Source organism: Cherax quadricarinatus, chromosome 7, assembly GCF_038502225.1.
Source record: "Cherax quadricarinatus isolate ZL_2023a chromosome 7, ASM3850222v1, whole genome shotgun sequence".
Classification (NCBI taxonomy): domain Eukaryota; kingdom Metazoa; phylum Arthropoda; class Malacostraca; order Decapoda; family Parastacidae; genus Cherax; species Cherax quadricarinatus.
Genome location: NC_091298.1, coordinates 39242697 through 39263506, shown reverse-complemented (window position 1 = coordinate 39263506; position 20810 = coordinate 39242697). Strand labels below are relative to the sequence as shown.

The 20810-nt window shown below is 40.8% G+C and overlaps 1 protein-coding gene across 1 annotated transcript in view; it reads left to right on the top strand.

The window, feature by feature from the left end:
* Positions 1–1398: 1398 nt before the first annotated feature.
* Positions 1399–20810, top strand: part of LOC128685377 (uncharacterized) — a 117144-nt gene continuing 97732 nt past the window's right edge. The window contains exon 1 of the mRNA XM_070082392.1: positions 1399–1620. Coding sequence (XP_069938493.1) covers positions 1614–1620 — 7 coding nt within the window. The 5' untranslated portion in view covers positions 1399–1613. The remainder of the gene's footprint in view (positions 1621–20810) is intronic.

Here is a 20810-nt window from a genome sequence, read left to right as displayed (position 1 = left end):
CAGAGCTGCCTCCTGGTGTTATTACTGCAACAATATTATTTGCTATATTCCTCCATTTTAGGTGCCTTAAGTTGAAATCCCCCAGGAGCAAGATGTTGGGTGCAGGAGCTGGTAATGGTAATGGTAACATTCATCAATTAGCAAGAAGTCATTTAAAATTAAGTCCTCTGTAAAAATTTATTATATTCCCTTAAATTTATATATTTTTACATTTACGTTAAGATAAAAATTTATAATTTTTTACAAGTACAAATAATTACAGTTATCATACATAGTGACACGTGTTAATTACCCACAAAGATAATCCATAAAAGTCAAAGTGACTTATTTTAATTGTGATCCCTGTAGTATCTTATATAATAGTAATAATGATAATAATATCTTCATTTCTACAAGTACATGTACAAGGTAAACAGGCGCAGCTGACATACTACTACGTAGAAAGACGCTTGTAATGCAGAGCATTTCCCGTATATTTAAACCTTACCTCTAAGATACAATAAATATGTGTCATGATTATAACATTAAAAATTAAATCAGATAAATATGTCAACTGTGCGAGTATCAGCTAGACTGAGAGTTGTGTTGACGGATGTGAGAAAGATAAGAGATTGTTGAGAGGGTTCTTGATAATGCCACTAACTCAGAGTTACCACACAGTGTATTGTATGTTGTAGGCCAAGGTAGTCGCACAGTGTAATGTATATACAGTAAGTCAGGGTAGCCACACAGTGTAGTGTATATACAGTAAGTCAGGGTAGCCACACAGAGTAACGTATATACAGTAAGTCAGGGTAGCCACACAGAGTAATGTATATACAGTAAGTCAGGGTAGCCACACAGAGTAATGTATATACAGTAAGTCAGGGTAGCCACACAGAGTAATGTATATACAGTAAGTCAGGGTAGCCACACAGAGTAATGTATATACAGTAAGTCAGGGTAGCCACACAGAGTAATGTATATACAGTAAGTCAGGGTAGTCTCACTGCAGGGTACATAAATATAACTATACACTTTCGTTCTGTATTTATTTATACAACTCTAGCCTTTGCAATTATTTTTATACATGGAAATTATATTTACTTCGCGATATAATATAATTGCATACATCATACATGCCAAATATAATGGAATACATACCAAATATATACCATACCAAATATAATGATATATTTAATTAAATGCTGTACGACAGTGTGGCAAGTGTAACACATCAGTTTGCTGCTTCAGTGATCATTTACACGTTCTTAGTGTATGTCGTAGTGTCCAGCGTTATCACTACACGTCACTTCAACATATAAATTACTGCCGTGTGACGTACACTGCAATATTTGGAAGAAACTTGCTGATTAACTGGGAGTAGAGTTTTGGCAGAGGTTAACTGAAGAAGCAGCGCCTTGCCCAGACCGTCCTACCTTGCCCAGCCCGTCCTACATTGCCCAGACCGTCCTACCTTGCCCAGACCGTCCTACCTTGCCCAGACCGTCCTACAGGATTACAAAGTGTGGAAATTGTTACAGTGTGTGCTTACCCACTCTTCTTTAATTTCACATCTATTTTTATAAACAAACATTGATATCGTTGAGTGAGGAACTGGCTACTGGATAACTATGGAAGGTACAGTAAGATGCACATATGTTGTTCATGTTACCTTGTACTGCCATATAACCTCAAGTATAACTACCAGTGCAATATTGAATGAAATAAACATTACTTTTTCACTTTTTTGTAATCATTATTACTTACTAAAATTTTATTAAACACCATATTTACTACCAGTCAATTTTAATTTTGTACATTAAACATTATTTTATACTTCTCATAACATTTTGTAGCCAAATTTTCAAGTTTTTATATTCAACCCCAACCTTTATATTATCCCTTGTACCTGTGTACCTGTCTACCCTCTTACTATCATATTATAATCAAGACATTACCATTGTTATTTTTTTACTATTATTCTTTTGGTACTTTAATTGTGAATTTTATTTTGTCAATTTAAATCTAGGTATAATCTTGATCTTGTCAACAACCTATACCAGACTCTAGTGCAATTGCAAGTACCATTTCAAATTGTATTTTTATATTATAAGTTTATATTATAATTCCTACCATCTGCCCATTTAACTTTGCTTACCATTACTTAATTTTAGTCCCTTATATGTTTTCTCCTTTATTTTAGCTTTATATAACTATCCTAGTTTATATATTCACAATTGTTAAAATAATCAAGGTGCTATTCTTAGGTGCTAAAGTAGAATAAGTTCACAATTTTGCCATTATATTCCAAAGCTCATTTTTTTGATTACCACTTTATTGGTCACCACAACCTATATTAGTCCCTTTTATATTATAATTTTATACTATAATTCTAACTTTAAAAAATTACCTTTATAGTACTACCTACTATCATATTCCCAAGCTCCACTATTTGATCATCACTTTATTTGTATTAGTCCCTTAGCTCATTATTTTACATTTGTTAAATAATCCAGGTGCTATTTTTTAGCTTAAGACTATTTACTTTGTTTTATACTTAATTCAAACTATAGATTCACTACAAATCTTATGATTACAAGCATTGATCCTGATACCAACCTCTTATTTAATGACTTAAATGAATCAAACAGTAACTGTAATTACTACACTGCAGAACAATCAAAGGCACTTCTCAGTGCCAACAACAACATAACTATATTTAACTACAATATCAGATCTTTAAGCAAGCATTACGATGACCTCATAGCATTACTAAATTCCTTACATGCCAATATGTCCATCATTACACTAACTGAAACCTGGCTAAAGCCTGATAGTACAGATGTCTATGCCATTCCTGGTTACACAGCCATACACAACTGTAGGCCAGATCAACAAGGGGGTGGCACAGCCATATACTACTCAGACCAACTAGAATGTATCACTAATACTTGCACAAGGGATGAACATGGGGAATATATAATAGCTAAATTCAAATCAAAGTACCTACAAAAACCTCTCACACTGATAAACATCTACAGAGTTCCACAGTCAAACATTAGCCAATTTAGTCAAAATCTAGGAAGTATGATAACTGATGCACGCATGAACAAAGATCACTTACTACTCTCAGGTGACTTCAATATAAATCTCCTGCAAGACCAGGACCCACACGTTACTGAATTCACAAACACAATGAGTAACTGTATGTTACTACCAACAGTAACAAAACCTACAAGAGTTACAGAGACTAGTGTTTCCCTACTTGACCACATCTGGACCAACACCATATCCCCTTTAAAATCAGGCATAATTACAGATAATACCACAGACCACTACCCTACTTTCCTCATAACAACTCTTGGTAAACTACCCCAAGACACTACTAAAGTCACCTTCAGACTTCACAATGAGGCAGCCATTAATAACTTCACAACAGCAATAGCAAACATTGATTGGCACACTGAGCTAGAAACCTATACAGATATTGACGAATGTATTAATAATTTTCTAAAAAAAAACCAATACCTCTATAACAAGCACTGCCCTAAAAAAACTAAACAGATGACAGCAAAGAGACTGAACAGTCCCTGGCTAACACCCAGCATTCTCAAATCCATAAATACAAAACACCAATATGAAAAACAGTACAGAATGGGTCACATAACCAGAGACCAAACAAAACGTTACTCGTCAATCCTAACCAGCCTGATAAGAAGGGCAAAAAAATTGTATTATGAGAACAGATTATCCAACTTACGAGGTGATATAAAAAAGACCTGGAAAACCCTATCAGAAATTCTGGGAACAAAAAAGATATCACGAAATAGCGAAATAAAATTAGCAAAAACAGATGAACCCCAACTCCCACCAACAGAAACAGCAAACAGACTCAATGATTTCTTCTCCACTATAGGACAAAACCTTGCCAATAAAATCCCAAGCTCAGATACCCCACCAAATGACTACCTCACCGGCAACTACCCGAACACACTGTTCCTAGCTCCGACTAACCCATACGAAGTCTCCCTTATTATCAACGCACTAAAAAACAAGGCAGGAGATTTAAATACCTTACCACCCCTTATATACAAAAAAGTGTCACAAGTGCTATCACCAATCATTGCAACACTCTTTAACAAATCCATTGAATCCTCCACCTTCCCTACAGTACTCAAAATAGCAAGGGTCACCCCGATCCACAAAGGAGGAGACCAAACAGAGTTGAATAACTATAGGCCAATATCCAACTTACACCCTCTCTCAAAAATCTTCGAAAAATTAATTCATAAACGAATCTACTCCTACCTTATCTCCCAAAACATACTCAACCCCTGCCAATTTGGATTCAGGCCTAATAAAAATACTAATGATGCTATTATACACATGCTAGAACATATATACACTGCAATAGAGAAAAAAGAAGTCCCACTGGGGATCTTCATTGACTTACGTAAAGCTTTTGATACAGTTGACCATGACTTGCTCCACGTAAAATTGTCACACTATGTATAAGAGGGCACTCCCTCAACTACCTCAAGTCTTACCTCAGCAACAGAAGCCAATATGTGTACGCAAATGGGGCAAACTCTTCTGCACAACCAATTACAGTTGGTGTCCCACAGGGAAGTGTCCTTGGCCCTCTTCTCTTTCTCCTATACATAAATGACCTTCCAAATGCTTCGCAATTACTCAAACCCACACTATTTGCAGATGACACTACATACGTCTTCTCTCACCCGAGCCCAGTCACGCTAGCCAATACTGTAAATACCGAATTACAGAAAATATCTACTTGGATGAGGACTAACAAACTTACACTAAACATTGACAAAACCTACTTCATTCAGTTTGGTAACAGAGCTACAGATGTCCCTCTTAACATAATGATAAATGGATCACCTATCACAAAACTAACAGAGGGAAAATTCTTAGGAATCCACCTTGATAATAAACTCAAATTTCATACACATATACATCAAATTTCTAAGAAAATTTCCAAGACTGTAGGCATACTATCGAAGATACGGTACTATGTTCCACAGTCAGCCCTCCTGGCCCTATATCACTCTCTTATTTACCCCTATCTCACCTATGGAATTTGTGCATGGGGCTCAACAACAATTAACCATCTCAGACCACTAATTACCCAACAAAAGGCTGCAGTTAGAATGATAACAAATTCTCACTACAGGCAGCACACCACCAATATTCAATACACTAAACCTACTCACCATACAAAACATCCATACTTATTACTGCACCTATTACATACATAGAACACTTAACTCTGATATTAACCCTCCCCTCAAACATCTCCTTGCCAACCTCAACAGAACACATGACCATAACACAAGGCACAGATAACTCTTTGATGTTCCTCGTGTCCATCTCACACTATGCAAAAACTCAATGCACATAAAAGGCCCTAAAATCTGGAATTCATTACCTGTAAATATAGAAGAAACACAACCTGTTTATAAATTCAAGTCTCTTCTCAAAGATTACTTACTCACCCAAAACCAAATAAATACTGAATAACTGAACATTATAAATTGTATATCTTAAATGTTTCTCACAATTATATCACATAAATGTTAAACCTAAAACCCAATCTAACTTTATTATTTTTTAAATACACTACCTAACAGAATCACTACCTAACTGAATGCAACCATATGACCTGTCTTTGTAATACTCACTTGTGCTTTATAGTTATCTGTTTACATTAATGTTTTATCACTGATTTCATCATTGCTTAGTAGCAGCACTGTATAGTCCTTGTGGCTTAGCGCTTCTTTTTGATTATAATAATAATAATAATCATTGCTTAGTTAATCTTAAGTTAATTTTAAGCCAGCCCGTAATGCTATGCATAGTATAAGTGGCTTTGGCATACTGCTCTTATCTGTATTTTTTTTGTACCTCTGTATGTGTGCACAAATTGGAAATAAATAAATAAAAATAAATAAATAAATGTTAACGTTCATGTTAGGAATGTAGATAAATGGTTCTCTGAACCGAACGTACAAAGAATCCCAGAGCTTTAGTTAACATTAACTTTAATTAAATAATAGAACGACTACAGAAAGGCAAAGAGGAAGTAATTAAAAAAATTATGACCACTAATCCATCTTTGCCGTAAATGTTTGAATTAATAAAACCTCACAAACCAGGTAATCCAACCAGACCTTATTATTAGCTCCATAGCTTCAGTTTCCTATAAATTATTAAAAATGGCTACTAGAAATGTTGACACCAATTGCAGGAAAATTTTCTTAACTTTAATGTTAAAAATAATATTAATTTTGCGAAAAATTAGCACCGTAACTAATATATATATATATATATATATATATATATATATATATATATATATATATATATATATATATATATATATATATATATATATATATACATATATATATATATATGTATATATATATAATGTATATATATATATATTTTTTCCCAGTAAAAGTAGGCCTTAGACAAGGATGTGTGATGTCACCGTGGTTGTTTAATATATTTATAGATGGGGTTGTAAGAGAAGTAAATGCGAGGGTCTTGGCAAGAGGCGTGGAGTTAAAAGATAAAGAATCACACACAAAGTGGGAGTTGTCACAGCTGCTCTTTGCTGATGACACTGTGCTCTTGGGAGATTCTGAAGAGAAGTTGCAGAGATTGGTGGATGAATTTGGTAGGGTGTGCAAAAGAAGAAAATTAAAGGTGAATACAGGAAAGAGTAAGGTTATGAGGATAACAAAAAGATTAGGTGATGAAAGATTGAATATCAGATTGGAGGGAGAGAGTATGGAGGAGGTGAACGTATTCAGATATTTGGGAGTGGACGTGTCAGCGGATGGGTCTATGAAAGATGAGGTGAATCATAGAATTGATGAGGGAAAAAGAGTGAGTGGTGCACTTAGGAGTCTGTGGAGACAAAGAACTTTGTCCTTGGAGGCAAAGAGGGGAATGTATGAGAGTATAGTTTTACCAACGCTCTTATATGGGTGTGAAGCATGGGTGATGAATGTTGCAGCGAGGAGAAGGCTGGAGGCAGTGGAGATGTCATGTCTGAGGGCAATGTGTGGTGTGAATATAATGCAGAGAATTCGTAGTTTGGAAGTTAGGAGGAGGTGCGGGATTACCAAAACTGTTGTCCAGAGGGCTGAGGAAGGGTTGTTGAGGTGGTTCGGACATGTAGAGAGAATGGAGCGAAACAGAATGACTTCAAGAGTGTATCAGTCTGTAGTGGAAGGAAGGCGGGGTAGGGGTCGGCCTAGGAAGGGTTGGAGGGAGGGGGTAAAGGAGGTTTTGTGTGCGAGGGGCTTGGACTTCCAGCAGGCATGCGTGAGCGTGTTTGATAGGAGTGAATGGAGACAAATGGTTTTTAATACTTGACGTGCTGTTGGAGTGTGAGCAAAGTAACATTTATGAAGGGATTCAGGGAAACCGGCAGGCCGGACTTGAGTCCTGGAGATGGGAAGTACAGTGCCTGCACTCTGAAGGAGGGGTGTTAATGTTGCAGTTTAAAAACTGTAGTGTAAAGCACCCTTCTGGCAAGACAGTGATGGAGTGAATGATGGTGAAAGTCTTTCTTTTTCGGGCCACCCTGCCTTGGTGGGAATCGGCCGGTGTGATAATAAAAAAAAAAAATAGATATATGTATATATAATATATATATGTATATATAATTATATATATGTATATATAATGTATATATATATATATATATATATATATATGTATATATATATATATATATATATATATATATTATATATATATATGTATATATATATATGTATATATATATGTATATATATATATATATATATATATATATATATATATATATATATATATATATATATGTATATATATATATATATATATATATATATATATATATCTATATATATATATATATATATATATATATATATATATATATTTTCAGAACAAGCCACGGGGGGGAAATCTTTATCTCAAGTACTTTCACACTTCTCAGTGCGTCATCAGGAGCTGTGCAATGTTGCAAGGGAGCAACCAAAGCAGGGAGAGAGGTATCAAAGTAGCGTAGGTGTCACCGGCCACAGTTACCCTTAGGCTAGGTTAGTGGTCGGTGCCAACCCCACCCTACAATCATCCCCCTACTAACCACATGGGGTAGGAGGGTTTCTGAGATGTCAATATGAAACCCTCCTACCCCACATGGGTAGTAGGAAACTAGAACCTGTTCTGCGAATTCTAAACACTAAAAATCTCTCTTCGGTCGATGCATAAAATAGGTAATGCCACCGGCCTGAAGGTTGGCTTCCTTGGATCAAAACGTTTAGCATTGGCTGGACGCCAAGGTACTTCCAGTGTGGTACAGTGGTTAGAGCACTGCGTACCTTGTCCCAAGCTTCGTAGGTTCGAGTCTACTTCGATCAGACTTATATATATGTCGTGACGAATAGGTAAAGTGGTCAATTAGCAAGAATTCATTTAAAATTAAGTCCTTTCTAAAATTTTATCTCATACATTTAAAGATTTATTCTTTCATTTTTGTCACTGAAAATAATTAATCATTTTGTACAAGTATATATAAGTTCAGTTATCATACATAGTTACACGTGAGTTAATTACCCACAAAGATAATTCATAACAGTCATAGTGATTTATTTTGTGATCCCAGTAGTATCTTTTGTTAATAATAATAATAATAATAATAATAATAATAATAATAATAATAATAATAGTAATAATAATAATACTAATATCTTTATTTCTACAAGTACATGTAAGAGGTAAAGAGGCCTAGCTGACGTGAATTACATACTACTATATAGAAAGCAGCTTGTTATACAGAGCATTTCCGGTATACGCCAGGTATGCTCTGGATATACACTGGCATTCATTCACAGTCATGTTAGTTACACTCAATGTGCATGAAGTTGCTAGTCAAAGAATTTTATTTAGAAATTCCGTATTATCTTTAATTTTCTGATCCCCAGATGGTGTTTATTAAGAATATCGAATATAATGTTTGCATAGCAATGAGTTCTATGGAAAATTTTCTAGGGTACTACCTGTATGTACCTCAACATTATATGCATACAAGTACTCTCATTGGGAGACAACAGCCATATTGTTTACCGTAGTCACCCCGTGTAGACATGTGAGAAAACTAAACCACCCCTGGTCCCTGCAGGTGGTCCCATCGACACTCACAATCTTATCCATATCTATCCGAGACCAGTATAAATTGGATAGCACCCACAAGTACGGCGCTACTAATTAATTGTGGACTGTATAGATTATATTAGTTTAACTGAATGAAGGGGGGTGGGGGGGGTAGGTTACACATGGATATATCCATCAAGGAAAAGCACTTGTACATAATCCCACCACTTACCAGGTATTCTCTGGTGGTCACTTGATGTAGCTGGATCACCCATAACCTATCCAATTACAACATACCGAACTGGCCAGTATCAGTCTGCTATAACTAGAAGGATTACTTAACTGTGGGTGATGGATACTCCTTATTTCCTCCATTCACCATCTCATTTCGATGTCCTGCTACACCGACATGGTTCTTATCCCAGCAGGACGAGGTATTCGTTGGTTTGTCCCGGTTTACAAGTCGTGACTCCATAAAAACTTCACTATCCTCGGGACGGGAACCACGAGGTCTAATGTGTCCACTCGGAGCAGGGCGACTTATTTCACTTCACACATTCTCTTAACTTAGTGTTATTATCACTGATTACATTACAATTCACTAGACGATTTAATGTCTCATAAGAGGTCATTAGAGGTCACTCCATTAAGATCTGAGACCGATGAGTGAGGATTAAATCACGGGTATTTTCCCATGGACACACTCCATGGCGGCGCACCAGCCACCGCCGGTCCCACCATTATTCCCTAATTTTACCACTTTATTTCGGTGGTCCCGTTAGTTAGTTTAATATGTTTATTATGCACCCCATACCCATCCTGTGGGCGGTAGTCAAAAGATTACAGAGGTACATAATTGGTCCAGGGACTGGACTCCAAAGTTTTGATAGCTGAGCAAGTTACAGAGGTAATGAACTCACAATTTACAAAGGTAATGAACTCACAATTTACAAAGGTAATGAACTCCAGGTAGGTCTGGTCACAATCATGACAAGTTACAAAGGTATTTACAGATTACAGAGGTACGTAATGGGTCCAGAGACTGGGCCCCCAAAGTTTTGATAGCTGAACTAGGTACAAAGGTAATGAGCTCACAAGTTACAAAGGAAATGAATTCTGTAGAATGGTTACTTACGTTTATACATGGCTACAATCATGAACAAATTATAGAGTAATGAGCAATTCACACTTCCACACCCGGTCACAACTGTAATGAGTTATTGGTGCAAATATTGATTGAGTTACACACACACACACACACACACACACACACACACACACACACACACACGCACACACACACACTTTAGTTTAATATCTTTATTATGCACCCCATACCCAACCTGTGGGCGGTAGTCAAAAGATTGCAAAGGTACATAATGGGTCCAGTGACTGGACCCCAAAGTTATGATAGCTGAACTAGTTACAAAGGTAATGAACTCCAGGTAGATCTGGTCACAATCATGGCAAGTTACAGAGGTGATGAATCAGCTTCACTCCTTTACATGGTTACAGTCATGAGCAAATTACAAAGTAATGAACCACTGATACGTCCACACCTGGTCACAATTGTAATGAGTTATAAATACAAATATTAAGTGGATCATACACCCACACTAGCGCGCGCGCACACACACACACACACGAGGGCGCACGCACGGACATGTGCACACAAGCGTACAAATATATGCATACACACAAGGACGCACACCCACACACACACACCCACACACATACACACACACATACACACACACACACACACACACACACACACACACACACACACACACACACACACACACACATGCACACATATGGTAATGCTTTATTTACAGCTAGCAAAGTCAGTGTATTTTTCCAGAATGGTCTGCAATATACCACTGGGGATAAAATATTTTGCCATTTCTTGAACATTTCTGAGTGAGTTGTTTCTAAATTCATTAATCTGATCACACTCCAGTACATAATGACGCAAGGTGTGACAATAGTCCATCTGGCAAAGTTTACATTTCGTTTGGTCTACATCTGGTGGTGGTGATTTAACGTGCCAAAGATACTTGTAACCCAGCCGGAGCCGGGCAGTAGTGACATCCAAGAGTCTGCTTATCTTGTTGGATGCACCATAGACATGTGGCTCCTCCTGCATGATGGAATGATGATAGATGGACTGACTTGTGTCAATCTCCCTAAGTCTTAAGTCAATAAAGTTCATTTGAAGTTCTTTTCGTATTATTGTTCTCAAACTGCTAACTGACAACCCAAAATTGTAATCTACCCCCTCTTTGAAAGCATACAGCTTAGCCAATTTATCAGTTCTATCATGCATCTGAAGACCAATGTGAGATGGAATCCACAGCATGTGCACTCTGACTCCACTGTCCACAGTCTTACCATATCTATGTCTGGCTTCTGACACAAGCATGCCACAATTTATACTTAATGAGTTGAGAGCATTTATGGATGACAGAGAATCATTTACAATTAAAGTGTCAACCTTAGATACATGGACACATTTGAGTGCAAGGAGTATGGCAAACAGTTCTGTTTGAAGGGTAGAGGCCCAGTTGTTGATGCGTGCTCCAATTTCTTTATGAGAGCCATCACTCTGTGTGACAACAGCAGCACTACCAGCTGCACCAGTGGACTGGTGAACAGAACCATCGACGTAAATAATTTGTGAAAGAGTGTTCTGTGTGACTAAGTTATCAATACAGCTTAAGGCATCATGTTTGGCTTCAAGACGAAGCTTTGGTTGTGATTTAAGAAGAGTTTTGGGGGGAAATGGAGGAATGGTAGTTTGGAATGGGGTAATATCCCATGGAGCAGGGAAATGTCTCTGTTGTCTAACTTGATATAGATCATGTAGCTGGTTCATGCGGAGGTCAGTTCCAGTTTTTTCGATCCATCTGGAAGGATGTTCACCAGTGCTGAGGAAAGTTTGGAGGGCTTCTGTGCAGGGGTTTGAATGGGCTAGCCTAAGCATATTGACCCCAATAAGGATATTTCTTTCAGTAACACGATCTCTAATGCTTGGAATATTAAGTTCTTTCCGCATATTTAAAATTTTGGCAGTACGAGGGCATCCTAGGATGATCCTCATTGCTTCGTTTTACAGTTTTTCCAGCCCTCCAAGCTTCCAGTCAGACACGAGTGCAAGTAGTGGCGCCGCATAATCAACCAATGATCTAATATAAGCAAGATACATCATTTTCACAATTTTAACATTAGCACCATACCTGGGATGAAAACCTGCCACAACTCTAAGTGCTCTCAGCCTTTCTTTGTATTGGCGACAAAGTCTCGTTACAACAGGACCAAGTAGTGGAACCTCAAAGCCTAGATACCTGTATTACCTGGAGTTTACCTGGAGAGAGTTCCGGGGGTCAACGCCCCCGCGGCCCGGTCTGAGACCAGGCCTCCTGGTGGATCAGAGCCTGATCAACCAGGCTGTTGCTGCTGGCTGCACGCAAACCAACGTACGAGCCACAGCCCGGCTGATCCGGAACTGACTTTAGGTGCTTGTCCAGTGCCAGCTTGAAGACTGCCAGGGGTCTGTTGGTAATCCCCCTTATGTGTGCTGGGAGGCAGTTGAACAGTCTCGGGCCCCTGACACTTATTGTATGGTCTCTTAACGTGCTAGTGACACCCCTGCTTTTCATTGGGGGGATGGTGCATCGTCTGCCAAGTCTTTTGCTTTCGTAGTGGGTGATTTTCGTGTGCAAGTTCGGTACTAGTCCCTCTAGGATTTTCCAGGTGTATATAATCATGTATCTCTCCCTCCTGCGTTCCAGGGAATACAGGTTTAGGAACCTCAAGCGCTCCCAATAATTGAGGTGTTTTATCTCCGTTATGCGCGCCGTGAAAGTTCTCTGTACATTTTCTAGGTCGGCAATTTCACCTGCCTTGAAAGGTGCTGTTAGTGTGCAGCAATATTCCAGCCTAGATAGAACAAGTGACCTGAAGAGTGTCATCATGGGCTTGGCCTCCCTAGTTTTGAAGGTTCTCATTATCCATCCTGTCATTTTTCTAGCAGATGCGATTGATACAATGTTATGGTCCTTGAAGGTGAGATCCTCCGACATGATCACTCCCAGGTCTTTGACGTTGGTGTTTCGCTCTATTTTGTGGCCAGAATTTGTTTTGTACTCTGATGAAGATTTAATTTCCTCATGTTTACCATATCTGAGTAATTGAAATTTCTCATCGTTGAACTTCATATTGTTTTCTGCAGCCCACTGAAAGATTTGGTTGATGTCTGCCTGGAGCTTTGCAGTGTCTGCAATGGAAGACACTGTCATGCAGATTCGGGTGTCATCTGCAAAGGAAGACACGGTGCTGTGGCTGACATCCTTGTCTATGTCGGATATAAGGATGAGGAACAAGATGGGAGCGAGTACTGTGCCTTGTGGAACAGAGCTTTTCACCGTAGCTGCCTCGGACTTTACTCTGTTGACGACTACTCTCTGTGTTCTGTTAGTGAGGAAATTATAGATCCATCGACCGACTTTTCCTGTTATTCCTTTAGCACGCATTTTGTGCGCTATTACGCCATGGTCACACTTGTCGAAGGCTTTTGCAAAGTCTGTATATATTACATCTGCATTCTTTTTGTCTTCTAGTGCATTTAGGACCTTGTCGTAGTGGTCCAATAGTTGAGACAGACAGGAGCGACCTGTTCTAAACCCATGTTGCCCTGGGTTGTGTAACTGATGGGTTTCTAGATGCGTGGTGATCTTGCTTCTTAGGACCCTTTCAAAGATTTTTATGATATGGGATGTTAGTGCTATTGGTCTGTAGTTCTTTGCTGTTGCTTTACTGCCCCCTTTGTGGAGTGGGGCTATGTCTGTTGTTTTTAGTAACTGTGGGACGACCCCCGTGTCCATGCTCCCTCTCCATAGGATGGAAAAGGCTCGTGATAGGGGCTTCTTGCAGTTCTTGATGAACACAGAGTTCCATGAGTCTGGCCCTGGGGCAGAGTGCATGGGCATGTCATTTATCGCCTGTTCGAAGTCATTTGGCGTCAGGATAACATCGGATAGGCTTGTGTTAATCAAATTTTGTGGCTCTCTCATAAAAAATTCATTTTGATCTTCGACTCTCAGTCTGGTTAGCGGCTTGCTAAAAACTGAGTCATATTGGGACTTGAGTAGCTCACTCATTTCCTTGTTGCCATCTGTGTAGGACCCATCTTGTTTAAGTAGGGGCCCAATACTGGACGTTGTTCTCGATTTTGATTTGGCATAGGAGAAGAAATACTTTGGGTGTCTTTCGATTTCATTTATGGCTTTTAGTTCTTCCCGCGATTCCTGACTCCTAAAGGATTCTTTTAGCTTAAGTTCGATGCTTGCTATTTCTCTGACCAGTGTCTCCCTACGCATTTCAGATATATTGACCTCTTTTAGCCGCTCTGTTATTCTTTTCCGTCGCCTGTAAAGGGAGCGCCTGTCTCTTTCTGTTTTACATCTACTCCTCCTTTTTCTTAGAGGAATAAGCCTTGTGCATACATCGAGTGCTACATATTCTAGAAGAGACCCATCATGCAACTGGATCTAACGAACTGTGCCTCTCTGCCGAGGAGGACGCCTGTTGAGTATCTTTGTTTTATCCCCAGAGATTATTAACCCCAGGTCCTGACACGAGGCTAGTACATGATTAAGATTGTTTTGGGTGTTGGAGAATCCGGTAGTGTGAATCATTATGTCATCAGCAAAACTAACCATATAATGATGGGGCTGACTAGGCATGGCATTAAGTAAGGCATTAATCAAAATGTTGAAAAGGGTGGGACTAAGCACACCTCCCTGTGGGGTTCCTAATTCAAAATCTTTAGTTACACTTCTATGTCCCTGGAACAACACAGACGACTTTCTGTTGGACAGGTAACCTTTAATCCAGCGGAGAAGCCATCCTCCAACATCCATTCTGGCAAATTCACTAATGATTACATGTCGGTTGGCTACATCAAAAGCGGATTTAAGGTCAAGGAACGTAGTGTATGAGCTGTTAGTGTGCAGAGTGAGAAAGGTGGTAATGCAATGATGCACACTCCTTCCATGCATGAAGCCATGCAACTGGAGTGACAAGAATTCCTTAATTCTCCCGTAGATCACGTTCCCTCACTCTTCACCAGGAACAGTTATGACACTTCCTATTATGAAGTGAGGCCTATATTAATCCTTAGGCTGCCGTGAACGCCAGTTTCCTGTTCCCATGCTTTCCCAGCCTCTTCACTCAATTCAAAACACTCCCGCTGCCTGATGCCCCGTCTCGACCTCTTCCCCCGCACATCTGCGCAGGAGCAGAGGGAACCCTGTTGGTTCCATTCAAAATACAATTTAGAACAATAGTAATGCATTAATCATGTATATTTACAGTATAATAAAATATGCAGTATAATTATGGGAATTTATTTTCCACACTGCGGCCGGGCAGAGGTCGTTGTTAGACACCTAAATAACGTGGAATCATTCGCCGCTTGACCTGAGCAGAGTGCGGACGTGTGACTACTGCCCTCTGCTGGCCATTGGAGGAGACTTACATTTTCACAACATGGCGCAGTCTGTGAGAAGGCGTTTGCACACGGTGTGCATTGAATTGTTGCATGGTGCGATAACGCCTCAGTCTGCACAAGTGCTTTTACCGCAAATTATCCGTGACACCTATGGTGTTGCGGATCAAGAACTGTATGGTGTGGCACTAAATGGTACCTATCGTATTTTCGTCAAGCTGAGATCAGCTGGAGTGTATGAACGGCTGGTTGACAAGTACCAGGACAGGAGTGTGGACGTTAATTCAGCGATACGTGTTCGACTAATCGACGTGTCTAAGCATTACACATGGGTGAAAGTCCGAAATGTGCCATTTGAGGCGGACGAGACTGATCTGCGGTATGTATTTGAACAGTATGGACCTGTACACCTGGCTATGGCTGGTAAATGGACGGATGGGGCGTATGCCGGCTTGCCGGATGGTACGTTCACGATCAAGATGGCGTTGAGGCATGCCATCCCGTCTTACGTCATACTGGAAGCATTTAGGACACAGGTAATGGTGTACTACGCTGGGCAGCAGAAGACGTGTAGGTTATGTGGTGGATATGACCATATGGCGGCCCAGTGTGGGAGATGGCAGCGGAGAAAGGACCTAGGTAGTGAGATGGTGAAAGAGCCAGAACCAGAGGTGGGTCATGCTGATGAGTCACCTGTACATAGAAGTGGCACTTCCTGGAGTAAGGAAGTGGAGCGTGAGCTGCCACTGGTGGGTACCAGCCCATCACTGTCACAGTTAGTGGGAAGTGAGGCATCTGCCTTGGAGAACGGGAAGACTGTGCAGATTGGTGACGTGTGGGTAGAGGAAGGCCTACTGGTGAACGTGCAGGAAAAATCCTTTGAGAAGCAGGTTGCTGAGGATAACTTGAGTATGGTGAGGAGTACTGTTCAGATTGAAGATGAGCAACTTGGAAGATTGGCGAACATGGCAGATGACTCGCCAGGAGTGGTGGAAGTGATTGAGGTGACTGCTGAGATTCACAGGGAGGCATCCAGTGAGTTAGAAATGGATGCAGAGTGTGTCAACCGTAAGAGGGCGGCGACATATTCCGACTCGGATGATGTTTTGACCCCGGCACAGAGACCGGGGAAAAAGCCATGGGTTGATGTGGTGCGTGGGAGCACTAAAGGTACGCCTGGTCAGGTGTTGGATCTGGGGAAGCCACCAGTGGGCAGTGGAGAGAAAAGTGGACGAAGCAGACACACTGAAAGCGTGTCAGTGAAAGGTGAAAAGGGGCAGAGGGTGAAATCACATAAGTAGGTTTCTGGTGCATGACAGTGAATATTAATGGATTGTGTGCGAGAGAGAAGCGTCTGTGGGTACAGGGATTTTTAAGACGTTACGCTATAGACATTGTTTTTGTGCAGGAACATAATTTCAAGCTGGGAAAGGAATTGGAGGTGGATGGGTACAGTGTTTGTGATGTATTCGGAGCGAATGAAGGGGGGGTGGGAATCCTGATCCGAGAGACGAGCCCGTTTGTTGTTCTTAGGAGTGAAGGGGGGGGGGTCGTGTGTTAAGAATAGATGGGTGATGGAGAGGTGAGCGGATGGCAGTCGTTTGTGTGTATGTGCCGGCTGAGAATGATGTAAGGGTAAAGAATGAATTTGTGAATAACGTATTGGTATATTATTTGCGGTCATTACCGTCAGTGACAATAGTTGGTGGCGACTGGAACTGTGTGGTGCGCAGGAAGGATGTGGAACCGAGAGGGGCAGGGTGTTTTTTGGCAGGTTTAGGGGATCTATTGAGAGGTGTGGGATTGAGGGATATAGTTGATGGAGGGGATTGCGAGATAGAGCACACATTTCATAGAAAGGGATATGCTGCACGATTAGATAGGTTGTATGTGACAAGGGGAGTGAGGGTGACGCGGGTGCAGACGGTGAATGTCGTTTATTCAGATCATAGGGCGGTTTATGCTGATTTAAATTGGGACGGTTTGCCTAAGAGATATTTGGGGTACTGGAAGCTGAATATATGACTACTGGGTGAGGGGGTGGAGGGAGGGGATTTTGAAAGTGTGTGGGAGGATTTATGGGGTGGGGGTAAGAGTGCAAGCGATTTATTGGGGTGGTGGGATGGGGCTGCAAAGACGAGGATCAGGCAATACTATGTGCGAAGGGGAAAGAATGAGGCATGGATGACATATGGGCTTCAACAGTATTTAGAGGGGCGGTTGCAGGGTTGTTATCAGAGGGGTGCTGTGACAGGTGTGTATCCAATGGAGGAAATTGAAGCATTAAAGTGGCAGATAAGGGATATGCACAATGAGAGATTTGATGAGGCGAGGGTGCAAGGTGGGTTAGAGGAGGCGATTTGGGGTGACAGGCCGTCAGCCTGTGTGTTACGGGGTCAGCGGAGACGCAGGTTGGCAATGGAAATTGATAAGCTGGTAGTACACGAGGACTTAGGTGGGTATACGAAGGGTCAGGAGTTGAGAACTACTGAGGGTATGAGTGGTTTTATGGATAGTTGGTTTGGAAAATATTTGCGGAGTGTAGGAGTGAACGGTGAGGATTTAGAGAGATTGGGAGAGAATGTATCTTGTGTGCTGAGTGGAAGTGATCGTATGGCATTGGGAGGGGATATTGAAGAGGGGGAGGTATGGAGAGCTTTGGAGAATATGGCGAGAGGTAAAGCGCCAGGTATAGATAGGTTACCTTGTGAATTCTATGTGAAGCATTGGAGTGTGTTGAAGGATATTTTAGTGAACCTGATGAATGTGATGAAAAGTGAGGGGAGGATGGGTGAGTTGCAGCGTACTGCAGTAGTAGTATTGATTCCAAAAGGGGAAGGCCCTACTACAGTGCAGAACTACAGGGCGTTGTCGTTATGTGCTGATTATAAGATATTCGCAAAAATCTTGGGGAACAGGCTGAAGTGCGTGATAGATAGAGTTGTTGCGAGAGGTCAGTATGGGGTGCCTGGAAAGACGATGTATGAGGGACATGGAATAATAAAAGATTTTGTGGAAAGTATGGAGGGGGAGAATGAAAGGAGGGGAGGTGTCTTAGCATTGGATTGGCAGGCTGCGTATGATTGCGTAGAACGAACGGCACTGTGGCATATCTTACGGAGGCAGGGTTTTGGGGAAGAGATGGTACGTTGGATTGAGACTTTGTATAATAGGGTAGGTGTACGTGTGCAGGTGAATGGGAAATTGGGTGAGTGGGTTTCAATGGGTAGAGGCATAAGGCAGGGTTGTCCTCTGTCTCAACTGTTGTTTGCTTGTATACAGGACCCTTTATATAGGGCAGTGGGGCGATGTTTAGGGGTGGTACGTGGTGTGGAGAATGGTGGGATGGGAATAATAGGGTATGTGGATGATACAACAATTCTAATGAGCAGGGAGGAAAGTTTACATGAGGTGGAGGATATAATTGGTGGTTTTGAAGGTGTTACAGGTTTAAAAGTGAATGTGGAGAAATCGAAATTATTGGTCTTAGGGAATTGGGTAGGGAGGGCGCGATGGGAAACAGCTGTGCGTTGGTGTGTGGTGGATAGACTAAAGGTGTGTGGGATAATTTATATGGGGAATGCCGGGGAGGCACGGATGCTTAATTCTGGGAGGGCAGTGGATAGGTTGGTGGGTAGGTTAAATGTTTTGAGACCCTTGCATTTGACGATACATCAACGTGTAATAGTGGTGAATGTGATGTTATATAGTATGGTCTGGCATGTGGCAGCAGTATATCCGTTGGCAGGACCGGACATTAATAGAATGCTAAAAAAGGTTTTTCGATATATATGGGGTTCTGGGTGTGATTGGTTGGGTAGAAGTGTTGTTATGCTACCGGTCGACAAAGGTGGATTGGGTTTAATAGATATAAGATTAAGGGTTAAGTGTATATATTTGAAGAGGGGGTTTCTCCGAGTGGAAGGTCGTGTGGGGAAGGGTGTGCAAGCATTATATGAGGAGGCACGAAGGTGGTGGATAGGATCAGAGATGAGAGAGTGTGAGGATGTGCTGCGAGCTTTATTGTATGTTAGAGATCCGTCTAGGATACTGGTAGGTGTTCTGGAGCGTTCTGTAGGGGTGAGGGTGATTGCAAATGTTGAGGGCATATACCCAATGTATGCATGGGGAGATATTTGGGTAAGGTTGCGGTTGGTGCGCATCAGACCAAGAGTGAGAGAGGTAATGTTTCGTTTCCTTCATGGAATATTGCCGTCTGGTGTGGTGCTTCGGGAGAGAGGGTTGATGGTGGAGGACGTATGTAGGGTGTGTGGGGATAGGGAGACAGCCTTTCATGTAGTATATTTTTGTAAAAATTTGGAGTGTATACGGGAGTGGATGGGTGGGATTTTGAGGAGGGTGGGTGGGGGAGGGATATCGGTATTAAGGGCATTGAGTTTAGATATGGGAGGTGTGGAAGAGTGTGCAGCGTGCTTTGGTGTACATCATAACTGATTTTGTTTTCGTATCATGGGCCATGAGGGGTAATGGGGATTGGATGGTGCGAAAGAAGGTATTGGCTGCAACAATGTACAAAACACTTAGTCGTAATAGGGGGATATATGGAAGTAGATGGGAAAGAGTTTTTCCTGAAGGATATCGAAGTATGAATGTCAGAGGTTTGTTGGCGGAGTGAGGAAAAAAAAAAAAAGGGGGGGAGATGTGTTTGGATTTTCAGGGGTTGCACTGGGCTCGTCTCAGAATTTGGGAATGTATGAGGAGTTCCATGATATGGTGTAAAATGGCAGCGTAGTTGTGGAGTGTGTTTTAAGTAAGTTTGTGGTGGTTTGTAAGGGAAAAGTTGTTAAGATTTTTATGGACATGGAAATGAGCAATATTTGTGTGCATGTGAAAAGTATATGGTCATACTCAGAATGGTATACTGATGTATGTTATGGATAAGTTAAATTTGGAATATGTTGTAATGTATTATCAGGATTGGTGGTTGTATTAAGCAAAGGACATGCGGGCGTGATAAATATGTCTGTGTACCAAATGTACTGCTAATAATGAGATAATGTAATGTGTGTGATTTTTATCATACATCAAGTGTATATAGCAGTATGTAAGAGAGAATTTCATGTACTCAGTATGGGTTGTATATTGGTATTCGGTGAAGTTCAATGAATATTATTGACGAGTG